This window comes from Opisthorchis viverrini, assembly GCF_000715545.1.
Source record: "Opisthorchis viverrini unplaced genomic scaffold opera_v5_69, whole genome shotgun sequence".
Classification (NCBI taxonomy): domain Eukaryota; kingdom Metazoa; phylum Platyhelminthes; class Trematoda; order Opisthorchiida; family Opisthorchiidae; genus Opisthorchis; species Opisthorchis viverrini.
This window is the reverse complement of record NW_008751725.1, coordinates 1,193,763-1,208,974: the sequence shown is the minus strand read 5'-3', so window position 1 is coordinate 1,208,974 and position 15,212 is coordinate 1,193,763. Positions and strand designations below refer to the sequence as shown.

At 45.6% G+C, this 15,212-nt stretch overlaps 2 protein-coding genes across 2 annotated transcripts in view; one reads left to right on the top strand and one right to left on the bottom strand.

Moving 5' to 3' along the window:
• Window positions 1-161, bottom strand: part of T265_04296 (hypothetical protein) — a gene marked incomplete at both ends in the record, with an annotated part of 14,701 nt that extends 14,540 nt beyond the window's left edge. The window contains one exon of the mRNA XM_009168995.1: window positions 147-161. Within this exon, the coding sequence (XP_009167259.1) occupies window positions 147-161 (15 nt within the window). The remainder of the gene's footprint in view (window positions 1-146) is intronic.
• Window positions 162-7,085: 6,924 nt separating this feature from the next.
• The window catches only part of T265_13469 (hypothetical protein), a gene marked incomplete at both ends in the record, with an annotated part of 34,959 nt that continues 26,832 nt past the window's right edge, over window positions 7,086-15,212 (top strand). Inside the window, 3 exons of the mRNA XM_009169018.1 lie at window positions 7,086-7,273; window positions 11,081-11,265; window positions 13,894-13,959. Of these exons, the coding sequence (XP_009167282.1) occupies window positions 7,152-7,273; window positions 11,081-11,265; window positions 13,894-13,959 (373 nt within the window). The remainder of the gene's footprint in view (window positions 7,274-11,080; window positions 11,266-13,893; window positions 13,960-15,212) is intronic.

The following is a 15,212-nucleotide window of genomic DNA, read 5'->3' as shown; positions in this document are numbered from 1 at the left end:
ATGCCAGCCAATCCGAGTCGAACATCTTTAACTCGACGTTTGTCGCCCCCCTCACGGAGATTGTGGCATGATCTTGTGGAACCCTATAAATATAGTTGAAATAACTTTCCTTTGTCTCCATAAATGGCTGTGTAGAGCTACCGTACCTTTTGATATACCATAGTGGGCGGAGCAGGAAGCCAAGGGACCGATACAGAGTTGCTCTACCGTTTAGCAAGACAGCAAGGAGGATTCGGTTTCATTTTTGATGGATCTACTCCTAGCTGCGGAATGTATTGCACCCTTAATGTAGAGGAAACTGGCGTAGACAAACGGGCCAGGACAGCTAGCTAGTTGGCTTACCTGGCCATCCTCTAAACCCATGCATTTAAAGTGCCACCAGGCCTTGCAGGTGTGGCACTGTGTGCCGCGCCTTACATTCGACGGACAGCCATTTCGCCCCTATCTACTGTGGTCCACTGATGCAGCCGTCGAGCAGGTTACAACGTAAGTATTATATTGGAGTGAGAAAATTCAACAAATGTCACGTGTGGAGCCTGTGGAACAGTGAAAGAGCTCTCACAAATTCGCACGAGGGAAAACGAAATCAGTTTCGAAATTAACGCACCACAAGTCCTGAAAGAAGTTGCCGGCGTCAACGTGGTTGTTGGGCTTGAGTACTACGATGACATGGCGGGCCACATTGGCTCGAACTTCGTTCCACAAGGTGCAGCCAAACCGACTATCAGTCAGACCACGAGCAGCGAGGCAACTTAGTAAGGGGTATTCGTGCTACGAAGCGATTTATGACTGTCGTTTGCAATGGGTGTGCGGAAGACCAGCATGTTCATATTTACGAAAGCAGGGAGGGAGGGTTAGAAAAGGTCGGCTCTAAAAACTGCGCACTCCGATTGCCCAACAGCTGACCATGACTGCTAGCGCATTATTTAATGCCGTCGAAGTACTTTAAAAATTGAAGAGTTTGCTGCGTCCCAAAAGACATCCTGTGCTCATGCGCATCAGGAGTAGAACAGTAGTGCCTTACTTCCTGCGCCCTCGGATGAGGCCGTCCCCCTGCTGTCGAGCCTGCAGACTATTGAGTCGTCAGCTCCGGACAGAATCCGCAGAGAACCGCTGCCTCACGCGTCGTTCCAACTACAAGCCTAAAAAACGGGGCCGCTATTCAAACTTCTAACATCGGTCAGCCTGGTGTGGGAGACACCACACCACACCCCTCACTGTACTACTCAGTGAGTCACGGAGGCGTACAAACCGTCACACCACTCTAAGGTCCAGTCCGTTCGTGACGGAGTTACACGAGCAGACACAATTTAGTCGCAGTCAAAGGCGCTCGTGCATCGAAATAATTACCTCCAGTGCGTAGCTGCCGGCTTACGGTTCCCTAAAAGCAATATACGATACGAACTGAACTATATTCTCGAACGCTTGGCCATAAATTCCACGTTTTCCAAATTTCCGGTGACCGAAACTATAGCGGATGAGACCAACGTACTCTTGGCACATGGTTAGTAGCTTGAAAAGTGAACTGAACTGATAGACCATCTTGCCATTAGATACTAGGGGGGTCGATCACGTCTCTTCTGGAATACCTGCATGGAGTTTCATGTTGTACCAGCCCGTTTCTGTTTTTTGTTGAGCTTTTCATGTCTACGAAGGCAGGTACCGCTTGGTCATCGAGAAGCTCATGTACCCCGAGTTCAAATAAGTGTATGATAATCTATTTCCTCCGACGCTTTTCTGCTGATCCAGAATCGAATGTTAGTGATTATCGGAGCGAGACACCCGAAGCTGTACGTGATAGTGGAACTTTTACCTACGGTGAAACCCATCTGGGCCCTCCCAAACAGAGTTATGTTAAGACCATGTCTTTAGTGAAGACCCAGAGACAGATTCCTTCTAGTCAAAGCGGTATATCCCTGAATATTGAGTGACATGTCTATCAGGCTTCAGTACGGGCTGTTTTGTTATATGGCTTTGAGACGGCCTGTTCGAGCAATGGAACTGAGACGCCTTCAGGGGTTTGACAATCGTTGTCTCAGGACCATAGATCGTATGGGTTGGTGTCGGCGAATACCTAGCGGGGCATATAAAGCAAGTTTTCGGTTGCACAACAGGAACTCCCATTGGAGAGTATTCAGCACCAAAAGTAGCGTTGGTTAGGCCATGTATTACTTATGCCGGACCATCGTTTGCCTTAACCAATTCAGAGTGGCGGAAGCAGAGAGGTGGCCAGCCCCTAACCTGGTGGAGGAGTGCGAAGGAGGTCGCGAGACATTTGGGTGCTGTCAGTGATGCTGGCCTACCAGGATGGCAACTGCGTGATCCCCACTGCACCTCATCAACGTCATCGGTAGCATGACGTCAGTGTTCAACACCGATGTTCCACTGTATTTGGTTGGATAAGCTGCAAGATATGGCTGCTAATCGATGACAGTGCAGTTCATGTTGTCAGTTTCCTCCCGGATTGCCTAAGTGGGTGTCTGGATGTATAGTCACTTCGGAATGATTGTAGTAAGGTAGCACCAAGCTCCTTCCCTGTCTACTTTTATCCAAAATCAATCATGGTTGTATGGCAGCGAAGCATCAGTGTTGAACACTGATGTCATGCTGTTCATGATGATGATGATGATGAGCCTCAAGCACAGCCCGTCTTGGCGCCTCGTCCGACGCTAAGCAAACTTGAATGTTTGTAGAAACCAGGAAGTTTGGGTGACCTGAAAAGGCCGAGGAAATTGAAGGAGCTAAAAATACTGGCAATGTCCGCATATTGTTCCCCTTGACTCGTCCAGTAAGACCAAGGATCACCATGTCTCTCTGATGTTCAGTAAAGGATGTTTGGACCATTGAATAGAACACAAATTCAGTTGGTCAGCTGTTGCTTCCAGTCCGGATTGTCGACCTTTGGCGGAGACATGGACAGTAAATCTGGGGACCGCTTAATCGTAAGAAGCGCCGTTGGTCTCGACGACCTTCCTCCTGATCTGCGGTCGGTGGTGAATTCCTCAACTAGTCTTTTTCTAGCCTGGTAGAAACACCCTCTTAGACAGTTGGTACGGGTCTGTAGTACCACCCAGTGAATGTAGTAACTACAGGGATGTCAGTTTGATCCCGTTGTAACAAAGTTCTGGCATCACTGATTCGTCGTTTCGGGACCTCGAAGTAGCGCCGTGGTTTAGGCGTGAGCCTACTGACTGGATGGTCATCGGTTTGAATCCAACATCTCGGCTACTTCTGCTTAGACAAGATGGTAGTCCCAGCCGTTGTGCTTCCTTTGGGTGGCATGGCAGCTAGGTACCGAAAGCGTGTTACACCCGAACGATGGGATGGGTTCCTCGTAATTTCTTCCGCACCTCGCCGGAGACGTTGCAGTAACCCTCTTGCTGTTAGTTTTTATCCAGATTGTTTTGTGTTTTCACTGGCGGGTGTGATCAGGTAGTGCGGCCCAGTGGAATTGTTATTGCAGTTATATGTAAAAGAGTTGACACCTGGGGCCCGCGTATTGTGGTCTAATGCGGCGCTGTTGTTCATAACTGTGTCATTGCAATTAAGCCCGATGATGACTCAATCCTTACTGTCCGACGTTATCCCTCCGAGTTCATCTCGATTCACCTACTCACCATTATAAGGGGTCGTCGAACTCGAAGGCTACATGGCTCTATGTGGTACAGGAATTAATGAAATCGGTGTAAAATAATGGGGAAAAGACTTACGTCATCGTTTGTTTGTTTGTATGTTTCACGATATTAAGTGATGGGACAATCTGGATGAGCTGTGTTCTGAGTTTGGCGATGTCGTGTTTCATAAATGGTGGCGACTGGTGCTATTTTTGCGTCCTACTTTTCAGTTTCCAGAAAGTTATTCCAAAGCAGTTAGAGACAAGAGACAACGACAGCTAGTGAGTGTGGTTTTGGGGCAGAAACAGTCTTTTAGGCCTGAGTTGAGTGTCTTCCGCCTCCGATCATTCACCAGTGCATTCTTTCATCCTGCATCTCTACATCATCCGTTGGCGTGAGTACTATTTTTTAAGCTGGGAGCACTTTCGGAGTCATCCATAGGATGCAGTTTGACCTCTGAGTTTCTTTCATGCATATATTCATCCGTGCATGCTGCGTTTCAAGTCTCAGCATCTCCGTTCTATCTGCACCCTTCAGTCGTTGCATTAATATGTGGTCATCTCATGGCGGTTTATCACCGCCGCTTTTGTGCTGTGTGACTTTTGGGTGCTACGGAAGCACAGGCTTCCGAACCAAGATCACCAAAACGGGGTTGTGTTGCTTATGATCGAAATTGCTTCCTTTTACACAAATAGGCTACTTACTAATGCCGTTTCTCCCTGTTGCAGTCAATTTCACACATACTTCCGGTTGAAGCTTCCCGAAGACACCGATTTTCCAAACAGTTTGGGGTTACCGGTAAGCAAATAGTTGTACTCATCCATGTCATTTTTAGCTCATAAGGTGCTTCACCAGCAAATCTTCAATTTAGTCTGTTTTCTATTGTGCATTAGTGATGCGTCCTCCCATCGTACAGCAGGTAGGTGTTTCTTTCCCTTACTAATGCCTGCAGTTATGTTTACAGATGGAAAAAATTCAAGCTGCCTTTTCGAGCTTATCCAAAGTGACTTTAACACTGAAGGTTTATATCCTCTTTAGGACCTTGATCAAAGATTGATATCATTCCTTGAGCTCTGCCGTCCCTTTTCTTCCTTGGAATGGAAATACGTCGACCCGGAGGACAGATTTAAGGTCTTCTACGAGGCATTCAAATTCCTTCATGATGGGTACCTCATTTGTCAGGTATTTCAAATACATAACTCTTATGTGTTTAGCGTTGCCGCACACTGGATGCTTATTCAGAGAGTCAACTGAAGGCCATTTTTTCCTCGCTCTACGAAGTCCAAATGGTATATGATCCCTTACCACTATTCAACGAGTTCTAGTTTTTTGTCGAAGCACTGAAGATCAATAACCCATGCAGCGATCTTTCTACCCCAGAACCTATTGCAAGGTGTATGTCACGTACTTCACAATCTGGCTGACATTCACTATCATAGTGTTATTATTATTGGTGAACTGTGCTAGTGAAGGTGGCTCGTTAGATCCTCGAGTTGGTGTTGGCTTATGGAAGTTTTTCTCCAGGTAATGATCTAATCTTTAACTAAACTTGGTAGCCTTCTTCAACAGAATATCGGTGACTTGAGGAGCAGCCAGGTATGGGCAAACGGTGCAGATTTTTTGGACCAACTCTTACGTCCACTTATGGAATCGACGATCCACTTCTATAAGTGTTGTTTACGTGAGGTCAGTCCCAAGTTGAAGTTGCATTCACAATTCTCTCTATGTGTGGGAAAATCAACGTTACCACTGGTGCTTCACTGTCTTTTGACTGAAAAGTTGGGTTTGTCAAAGACGAATAAAAGACTAGAGTGAACTGGGAGGATGAGCTCACCAAAGCGATTTCCTTTTTAGGCCTGCGCTTTGTACTCACAACATCTAAGTTCCTGCTCCCGCGCATACAGTCCACAAACACGCTGCTTACTGTCCAGAAAGGAACACTCGAAGTTGTGAAGCTTTTTCATATGTCTTAGAAGCTGTATGGGCCTGTATCGTATTGTGACAAATGAGATTAGTGCACGAATCGCGGTCTCGGGTCGCATTCGCTAATTTGAGACGTCCTTGGTGCCAAAGTGGTATATCCCTGAATTTCCAGAAGCATATATATCAGCCTACGGTACGGGTTGTTTCGTACAGCTGTGAGACTTGGTCTCTGCAAACAGCGGAACTGAGACGTCTCTTCAGGTCCTCGACAACCGTGTAGGTTGCTGTCATCGGATGCTTCCTTCGGGCGGCATGGCAGCTAGGCACCGCAAAGGTGTTACAACCGAACGATTATTTATTAAGCGATGGTTGGTATGACATCATTTGTCTGTGCGGTTTGGTTTTTCAATGGTCTGAAATACCGTCAATATGCCAGGTCAAAACCGGTGGCTCAAAATCCCTACTGCAAAACAGCGGGGGCAGTTGTATTATTACTACAGTATCACCTGTTCTAACTACGAACGTATAGAGCTAAGAGACTGCCAGTCATATCACCGACTATTGGGGGAATAGAGTGCCGCTCTGAACCATTCCGCTTAGTTTAGCTGAGTGGGTCAAAGAGATGCACCCAACCTGGTCTGGGGGAATAGGGTGCCGCTCTGAACCATTCCGCTCAGTTTAGCTGAGTGGGTCAAAGAGATGCACGAATCAGCCAACAGTGAGGTGCAGCTTCTTTGTGACAATCTATTAGAGCAAAGCAATAACACTCATTCGCAAACTCATCCTTGTCTGCTCAGATGGGCTTCTTGAAATGACCTACGCAAATGGCTAAGGGACCTCTAGACACAGTCCATCGCGGACTGTTAGTGCTCCTAATTCCGAGCTGTCGACCGCCATCTCCATCGACTCTCGCTCCGCAACTGGGTCGCCACGTATGGATTCACTTTCCTCCTTTTTTATCCGTCACCTGCATTGCACAATCATCTGATCCATTGTTTATCAGTGGACAGAATTTGTAGTCAGGACCACTATGAATTTTAAACGAGATACATTTGCTAATTATGACTACAATGATTATGATGCATCGGATACGTTCAGTAACTCGTTCTGAATGACTAGTATTATTGACAGTCTGAGGATGTTTAGGTTTAGCCTTCAACCATCAGGTGGGAAGTCGCGGGTTTGAATCGCTGAGATGCTCACTGTTGATAATTTTGAATAAGGATGAAAAAGCTTGACGATTTCTGAGATGCTCAGTGTTGATAATTTTGAATAAGGATGAAAAAGCTGTACACTTTTTCTCTGCCCTTAGAGAAATTGGTATTATTCTAAACATCACTTCAGTGCATGGAAATTTCACAAACCATATTGGCGTTAAAAACGAGTTTGTTGCAGTCAATTGTTTATGGTGCAGCCTGACAGTGTTTTTTTTATCCCCAAGGTCAACTTTCGCGTGCTCAGAAAGTATACGTACTTCGTTGGACATTTACTTGTTGTTTGTTCGGTGTTGGTAGACCAATTTGATTTGTTCGTTTTCATCCTCTTCAGACCACACCACCCGACGTCGTAACTGCCCAGTCTTCCAACACCGGTGTTCAAACCGCGAATTTGAAGATGCTGAACCTACTGTGCCGAATCGCTACTTTCTGTATAAAAGAGTTTGCAGCTATCTCGTTACAAGCCACTGTAGGACGTACTAGTTCAAGTTTACTGACCTGGATTACTTGGATGGTTAGGTGCGTTCGTTGTTCCGGATGTGGATGAAACTCACTTGGCTTCTTCAACTCCTAACAATTGATGCTTGTTTTTTGTGTTGTCTAATTCATTGAGATCATGCCTCTTTGAGTCTAAATTCAAGCCATCACATCAGTACACCAGTAATTCATACTTGCGCCTAACTGCCATACAACCCTGAGGAAATAACTCCCCATTTAAGGGTGGAGAGAATAGAGTAGTGTAGGATTTTAGTGCAAAAGGGCTCTATATCCTCAAGGGAGACAACCAAGAGTAAACTGCTCACACCTTTGGACAACATCAAAGTAAACACATCTGAGTATCGCGTCGAATTAAGGCACCATCAGCAGGATTGATCCAGCTTTCTTTATCAATATCACCCGAAATCAGCTGAATACACAACGACAAACGGACTGTAGCTAAGACGTGCGGATACGACATCAGGGCTTCTAACAACGTGCAAGCCGAATCACGTGGGTTCATCCCTGAAGGGCGCGAAGATTCCGCAGCGTTCATTTTGCCTGTAGCTGCTTTCAACTTCATTGACATGCCTAAACTCAGAACTACGATCTGTTAGCATGGGCATTTGAACATTTTAACGAGTCGTCTCAATTGTAGCAGGTGTGCAGATACGGAAGGTATTCGTCCTCTGAGATATGTTATAATACCACACTTAAATTTGCTGTCATTGCCATAATGACAATTTACATCATCTTTAGTGACTTGAATTGTCTGAAGCACGCGAACGACGTTTCTTCCTGTTTAAGAAAAATTAGGAAGTGTAAATTAACGGCAATCAGTATGTCCTTCTTCGTGTGCGCTGCACATACAACTCATTTTCCACGACCCACCATTTCCGCTCATGCTTTCTGCAATTTTGACAAAGGTCTGGAGAGTCTGGAGCGCGCTGCTTATCTTGGAAGTTGTATCCGTCTCGGCTATGCCCTGTAGGTGCAGTCAATACACCATTTTCTGAAGATCGAAACTGCATTCACAATTGTCAACCATTGATGGCGTCAATCAGCACCTCAGTCAACCTCAGATGGGTCTGATATATGAGTTTTTCAATTCGAATGCAAGCCAATTTCTGGAAATTAGACGTATTAGGCTTTTCCTCTCGTATACAACCGAATTCTCAAACAGACGATAATGCCATTTGTTTTCATGGATTTAAGTGAAGAAGCTGTAACCTGGCACCCATACGCCAGACAACCAATATGTGATTTGGGCATAACAAATCGTTTTAACTAATCGTCGTACTACCCAACTACAGTGGCCTGTCTATGGTCATTTGGCAACGTGATACCAACAAAATGCAGCGCGAGATTGCTCAATGGTTTAGGCGCCAGTTTACTAACCGGAAGGTTTGTGATTCTAAATCAACATCGCCATCTCGACTGCTTCTTTGTTGGCTTGGGTAACATGACATCATCTCAGCCCTCAGACTTCTTTCGGGTTTTGTGTGGTTACTCCTCCCATTGTTCGAAGTGGCCACCTTGACATGGTGGTTGGGCTTGAGTGCTGTAATGATCCGGCGGTCCATACTGGCTGGAACGTCGTTCCACAAGGTGCAGCCAAACCAAGAAAACCAAAAGGAGAGTAGTCAGACCAAGAACAGCGAGACCCTTTACTACGTGTAATCGTGCTACGAGGCGATCTGTGACTGTCCTCTGCAATGGGTGTGTGAAGGCAACAAGGTGTTTCATGCAGGCGAACAGCGTGTCCATTTTATGAAAGCAACAATGCTGTTTTCCCTTGAGAAGGGATGGATTAAAAAATATCGGCTCTAAAAACCGCGCACTCCGATCGCCCAACTGCTGACCATGACCGCTAGCGCATTATTCAATGCGGTCGAAACCGAAGAGTCTGTTGTGGCTCAAAATGCACCTTCTGTGCGCATCCACATTATAAGTAAGAGAGTAGTGCCTTACTCCCTGTGCCCTCGGATGTGGCCGGCCCCCTGAAGCCGAGCGTGTCAGTTTATTAAGGCGTCGGCTCCGGACAGGGTTTGCAAAGAAACTCCTGCTGCTAGCTACAGCACCGTCAACGTTTTGAGTCAGAGGCTAGAAGCAAGTTCCCCGAACGAAATCTCACATCCTCGCATCCTCTTAGAAGAAAAAATAAAGTACGAAACCTCTTTACTGAAACGTGAGAATGCACCAGGACCGGACGCTGTGTATCCAGCTCATTTCAATGAAGCCAAAAAATCCCTGGTGACCCGTCTAACAAAGCTCATTGGTGCGATCTGGAACGGAGAGAAAATTGTTGCAGAATGAGTCGTGTCGTCAGCTATTCCCGTCTTCAAAAAGGGTACGCGGACGCTGTGGGAAAGCCACCGTGGCATCAGCTGCGGCATCGAAGGTGCTGTCTGGTCGCATGCTTCGATGGTCGACTGAACACACGGAGAGAGACAAAGAGATCCGTGAAAACAAAGCTGGGTCCCCTCCTGCAAGAGGATGCACCGATCACGTTTCACACTCCGGCAGATTTTGGAACAGCGACACTGCTTCCAGTCAGCAACCATGGGTGTATCTCTTGACTTGTAATGTTTTTGGCTCTGTAGACTGTCAGGTACTATTGCAGTGTCTAGGGATCAAAGGTGACTCCCATAAATTCTTCAGGAATCTCTCACCTGGGTTCATTATATCGAGTGATGTCAGGCAAGACTGTCCCCATTCACCCTTCATCTCCAACTTCGTCACTGGTACGATAATGGAAGACTCACTACCAGCCTCTAATGCTTGCGGGGTAGAAGTACTCCCAGGGTGTTCGGTCACAGATATCGTGTGCGCGGACAACATAGCTCTTCTTGCATCCGACGACGTTGTGTTGCAGAATCTTAAGTCTGACTAATTCAGCCTCACGGTTTGGCATGCGCTTCATCCCGGTATAGTGTAAAGGGCTACTGCAAAACTGGGTGGGCTTGAACCCATCTGAATAATTTAGCCTCACGGTTTGGCATGCGTTTCATCCCGGTATAGTGTAAAGGGCTGCTGCAAAACTGGGTAGGCTTGAACCCTTGCCTCATGCTTGCGGTGAGCTGATTGAGGTAGTAAACAAATTTGCTGACTTAGGCAGCTGTATCAGTCGCGGTCGTCTACCTCATGCTTGCGGTGAGCTAATTGAGGTAGTAAACAAATTTGCTCACTTAGGCAGCTGTATCAGTCGCGGTCGTCGCCCAAAAGGTTATATTTTTTCCGGACTGCTAAGGTCAGAGCAGGTTTTGTGTATTTGCGTCACCTGTGGCGTAGGTGTGCCATCAGCTGATCCGTCAAAGCTCGGGTTTACAATGCTGTGATGTGCTCCATATTACTGTACGGTGAGGACATCAGAAAAGTTCTAACGTTTGGCGATCGATCTCTTTGAAGCATTGCCCGAGTCTTATGGGAACACCGGATCAGTAGTGCTGAAGTACGTCCAATGGTTTTCGGAAGAATCGATGCGCTCACGATAGATGAACTGATCACACTGCATAGGTTGCGCTGGCCAGTTGACCGACTTCTTCAGCGAAGCAGTGGGCAGCTGTCTTTTTACCTCATTGGAGACCATCGGTACTGAGTGCGTTGCGTGTTGAACTGTGGAGTAGCATTTAATATTAATTGTAATTGCAACGTTGTAAGCCGGTGTACATTATTCAATCAAAGATCAGCTGTTGGTTTTGCAGGGTCGCGACTATGCGCTCAATAAGTCAGTTTCGGTCGTAGTTATTCTGAATTGATCGCCGTATTTTATGTATCTATCTGCCACTGATCTTAAATATGGTTGAATAACTGATTCATTCATTCATTCCTGATATTTCTTTCACTCAGCACGCGTTATGCGGGAGGACCCAATCCCTCCGGATCGGGACTCTCTGCGGAACTTGTGAAACACTTGGAGACTTCCATGTATCTGTCAACAGATGTTTTACTTGCACATATGTCTACAGTACCGCCACCTACGAAGCAGAGAGAAACCGAATGTTCTTCTGCCGCCCTATGGTTGCGTAGTGCAAGTGAGTTTCTTGTTCATACGATCAGTTGATGAACACAACATAAGGGCTTCCTTGTTAATTTTACTCAACTGTGGAGACAAGCAAATAAGACGCTGTGTTTTCCCTTAATTGACATTCTTTCTACCGCACGTTGTATCTAGTTTTGTTTTAACCGGTTTCCTTTCCATGGATACAAAGTTCTAGCATTCTCGATTGAAATCATTTCGATGCGACAGATCAAATTATGAAGAAGCCGAATAGGCGCTCCTGTTTGAGATAGCATGGGCGTTTTGTGGTTTCTAACCACGTCAAAAGAGATTCACGTGGACCCCACCCAGGAAGCACAGAGATTCTACAGTGCTCAGCTGTACACCGGTCGCTTTCACTCCATGGTGTACTATGCAGACGTTTCGTCAACAGGGATTTGGGGTGGAAAACAAGGCTTCCTTTGGTATTCGGTGATCAGGCATACGTGATAAATGCCCCAACCACCTCAACCTGATAAGCTCTGTCTGCTCATGGAGTGAATCCGACCCATTTTCTAGTGCTCGCTTACGAACCTTTTCATTACGTGGACGTTACAGCCAGTTGAAGCATGCCATACTACAGAAACATCGGTCGTGAAATGTTCGAGGTCTTCAGGTCGGAGAGTTCCAGTTCCATAGTTATAGTGTGGGGCTGTTCTCATGATCGTTTTTGTAGACACGGCTTTTCGACTGCAGTGATATTCATTTCCGGCCCCAAAAGTGACGCAATTTGACAAACATTACTTGTGTCTTAGTGGTGCGTGTGCTAACTTCATCCGTCTTAGTGCAATCACAGCTTGCGCGGGTGCAACGATGAATAGACCCATCAACAAATTGAAGTTAGTACATGGGAGTGAGGAATTCTGGAATATGAACCTTTCAGTTTGTCGGTGCAGACTGCATACCGAGACAGGGGGCCAACTCCGACATCCTGTTTAGAGCATTTTGGTAAGATGCATGGTCATATTCTGTATCCACCAATGTCTGTCCAGATGTGATACGGATTCGCAGTCCCACGGAGCGTACACTCCGGGCTGCTGTCAAGGCCAAAAATGTCAAGACAAATGGGGAAAAAGGAGACATCCCTGGCAGTCTTCACTGGTTTTGGGTGAAGTCTTTCTATAACTCATCGTAAACTTTAACCTGACAGCTAGCATCGAATAAATGTCGCGAAACTGGTTCGGGAACTTCGGCATGTCGTCTTGGAGAACGTTATCGTGACAAAGAGACTGTGTAAATTATGTTATCCTGATTTGACGGTAGTAGTGAGGGAGTGGCTTGTGAATAAGGTTTCCCATGATTACATTCCTATTCATCTTGTTGGTGGTTTGTATGGTTCGATCGTATCACCATAGATTCACGCATCGTCACATGGTAAGGATAGCATGTTAGATAAGTTAGCTTTCCGTTTTCCCCTGAAAGCAGGTTATTATTTTACTTCATTTTTTGAAATCAAGGTCTATTATTTCTGCTTATGTAAGGATATTTCTTGAAATATTTGGGACCATATTGGATCGGACTACTTTCTTATTTGTGTTACGCTATTTCGAGCCCTTTTATCGCCGAGCAGACTAATGGTACTAAACTAGATGCGGTTAGGCCTATTTAGTTCATGAAAGTATAGGTTGTAGTGTGTTATTATGTACTCTACATGTATCATGAGTGTTTTGCTTTTAGCTAATCGGGGCTCTTATACGAAGAGACTCCAAGCTTATCGGCTAATCGTACTGAGGAGTAACTCTTTGATTGCCAAATAATTCAGTATTGAGAATTCCAAATTGCAACTGAGCCAAATGAGTGTGAAGTTCACTTACAGTGTTTGGGCTGTTTGCCTATTTGTTTGGTGATAGACTTTGATATTCTCCCCTAAATACTACGATAGACTCATTTTCAATACCCTTCGTCGGGTTTTCTGCACATTTCAATGGACTTTGTCAACATTCATAACGCGAAATTCTGTAAGCACTACGTATGCGTGGTTATGTGCCATCTCATGGCACAGGTAGCAGGGTGAAAACAAGTGTTGACAACCAGTGATCTACGGCTTTTTGGACCTGTGTAAGACCAACTGAGGACATTTTAACAGGATCGTTCCGATTAGGTCTACGCGCAGCATTGTATTCGGCTTAAAAGCACTCCTGTATTTTATGATTGGTACCTTTTTTCTACTTCATCGTCATGCGTAGGTTTGGTTGCCTTCAGGCTAGCTTAGACTAGATGCCAACTGAGGTGCGTGATCCTGCTACTATGTGGACGTCATCCACCATCTTGCACTTCTGTGGGCGCACTAATTGCGGTGTTCGATTAGTATGTGGAACAGCGAGGCTTGTACAGTGCTTAGAGTTTTCTTTCAATGTCTCATATGTATGGCTGTGTATGAGACCATAATGTAGCAGGGACCATTTACCATTTCGAGTGATCTTGGAATCTTTCCGACAATGGAGAAGATGACCCTGATCAGCTGCAGAGAATACTGGTCGTTAGTTTGGGAGAGAGGAAGTTCGGTCACCGCGTTGCTAACTTTACGTTACTCTGTGCGTATTTTTGATTGGGAGTGCGGTTTTGGGTCACATAAAAATCTTCATCGGGTCCTCTTTCTTTCCCCACTTTTGGTCTGTTTCAGCTATTCAGCCAACCGTTCGATTACGGGTCTATGCCGGAATCTTATTAAACCTTCCCAAGAACCCCCGTAAGTTGCCTGAGGTGGATAATTGTTTGAAGCTGTTTTTGATTTTCACCAACAAGTCGCAATCGAACTAGATTTGCCGTTTGTTTGTTTGGATTTTATTTTAATTCATTCTGAGTTAGCTCGGGTCTTCCGTGCAATTAGGGGGATGTCTAAGGAACAGAGTATTTGTGAACGCAACTAGTAAGTGAACCTTAGTACTTTAAACTGAGTGAGTAGACGATAAAATTTCGTTTTTTCTTCAAATATCTCTTTCTAGTTCTTTTTAGGAGATCTCATACGTTGGTCTGCGCACCGGAGAAATCCCCGTAACATATGAGCGATTGTCGAACCATGGGGATTTTAATTAAATCTACTTAACTCTAATCACACGTATGCTATTTCCTCAAGAATCCATACACATTGCACACTCCTAAAAGCAAAACCATTCACTTTTCTGGGGTAACAGTCCCATTTCTCCCCTCCGCTACCCGCCATCACAACAGCTGAATTTCTCAGAAAGTGCGTAAAATCACTACTACTGTCACCGAACGACTACTTTGTTACTGTCTATCAACATTTACATTTTCGACAGACGCAATATTCTGCAATAATTCAATGGCGTGACTGGGGGTAATCCTTAAGAGAGCCAGGAACCTTGTACTATAATGCACAGAAAGCTTCTTATGTCGCAGAACCAAAAAGCGTAGGAGCAGTATTTGCCACTCAGTATGGGATGATCGCAATCGAAAGCGAGGCTGTAAAATCCCATCTATGACGTTCAGCGGAACATGCTCAGTGAAAACGTGCTGATGGTGGTGGGTAATGGCTTATCTATATATACTTACCAGAGGAACGGAAAGGAAAGCTCATCGTGACTGTTACGCTAACGGCTACAGGTTCGGTATATATAAGTCGAAATCGCAAAGGGTCATTAGGAATGACGGTGAACCGAATGGGAAAATTGCATTCACCACCCGAAGCCTGTAGTGCATGCACTCCGCAAGCGTCCAACCATCGGTAAAAAATCGTTCAACTGTAATACCCTTCCGGTCCCTAGCTGCCGTGCCGCCTGATGAAAGCACGGTGTCTAAGACACTACCAGTGTAACGGTGATACTACTGATTAGGGAGGCACGCGAGCAGTATGTGTTGTTCGTAGAATTTCGCTTCGCGTCGATTGAAAAAGGGAATTCTGTTGCGGAATTTGTGGGGCCACTTTGTAACGTTTGCTTGGATTTGACCGACGAATCAGTGGTGGCAATGAATCTCCCGGAA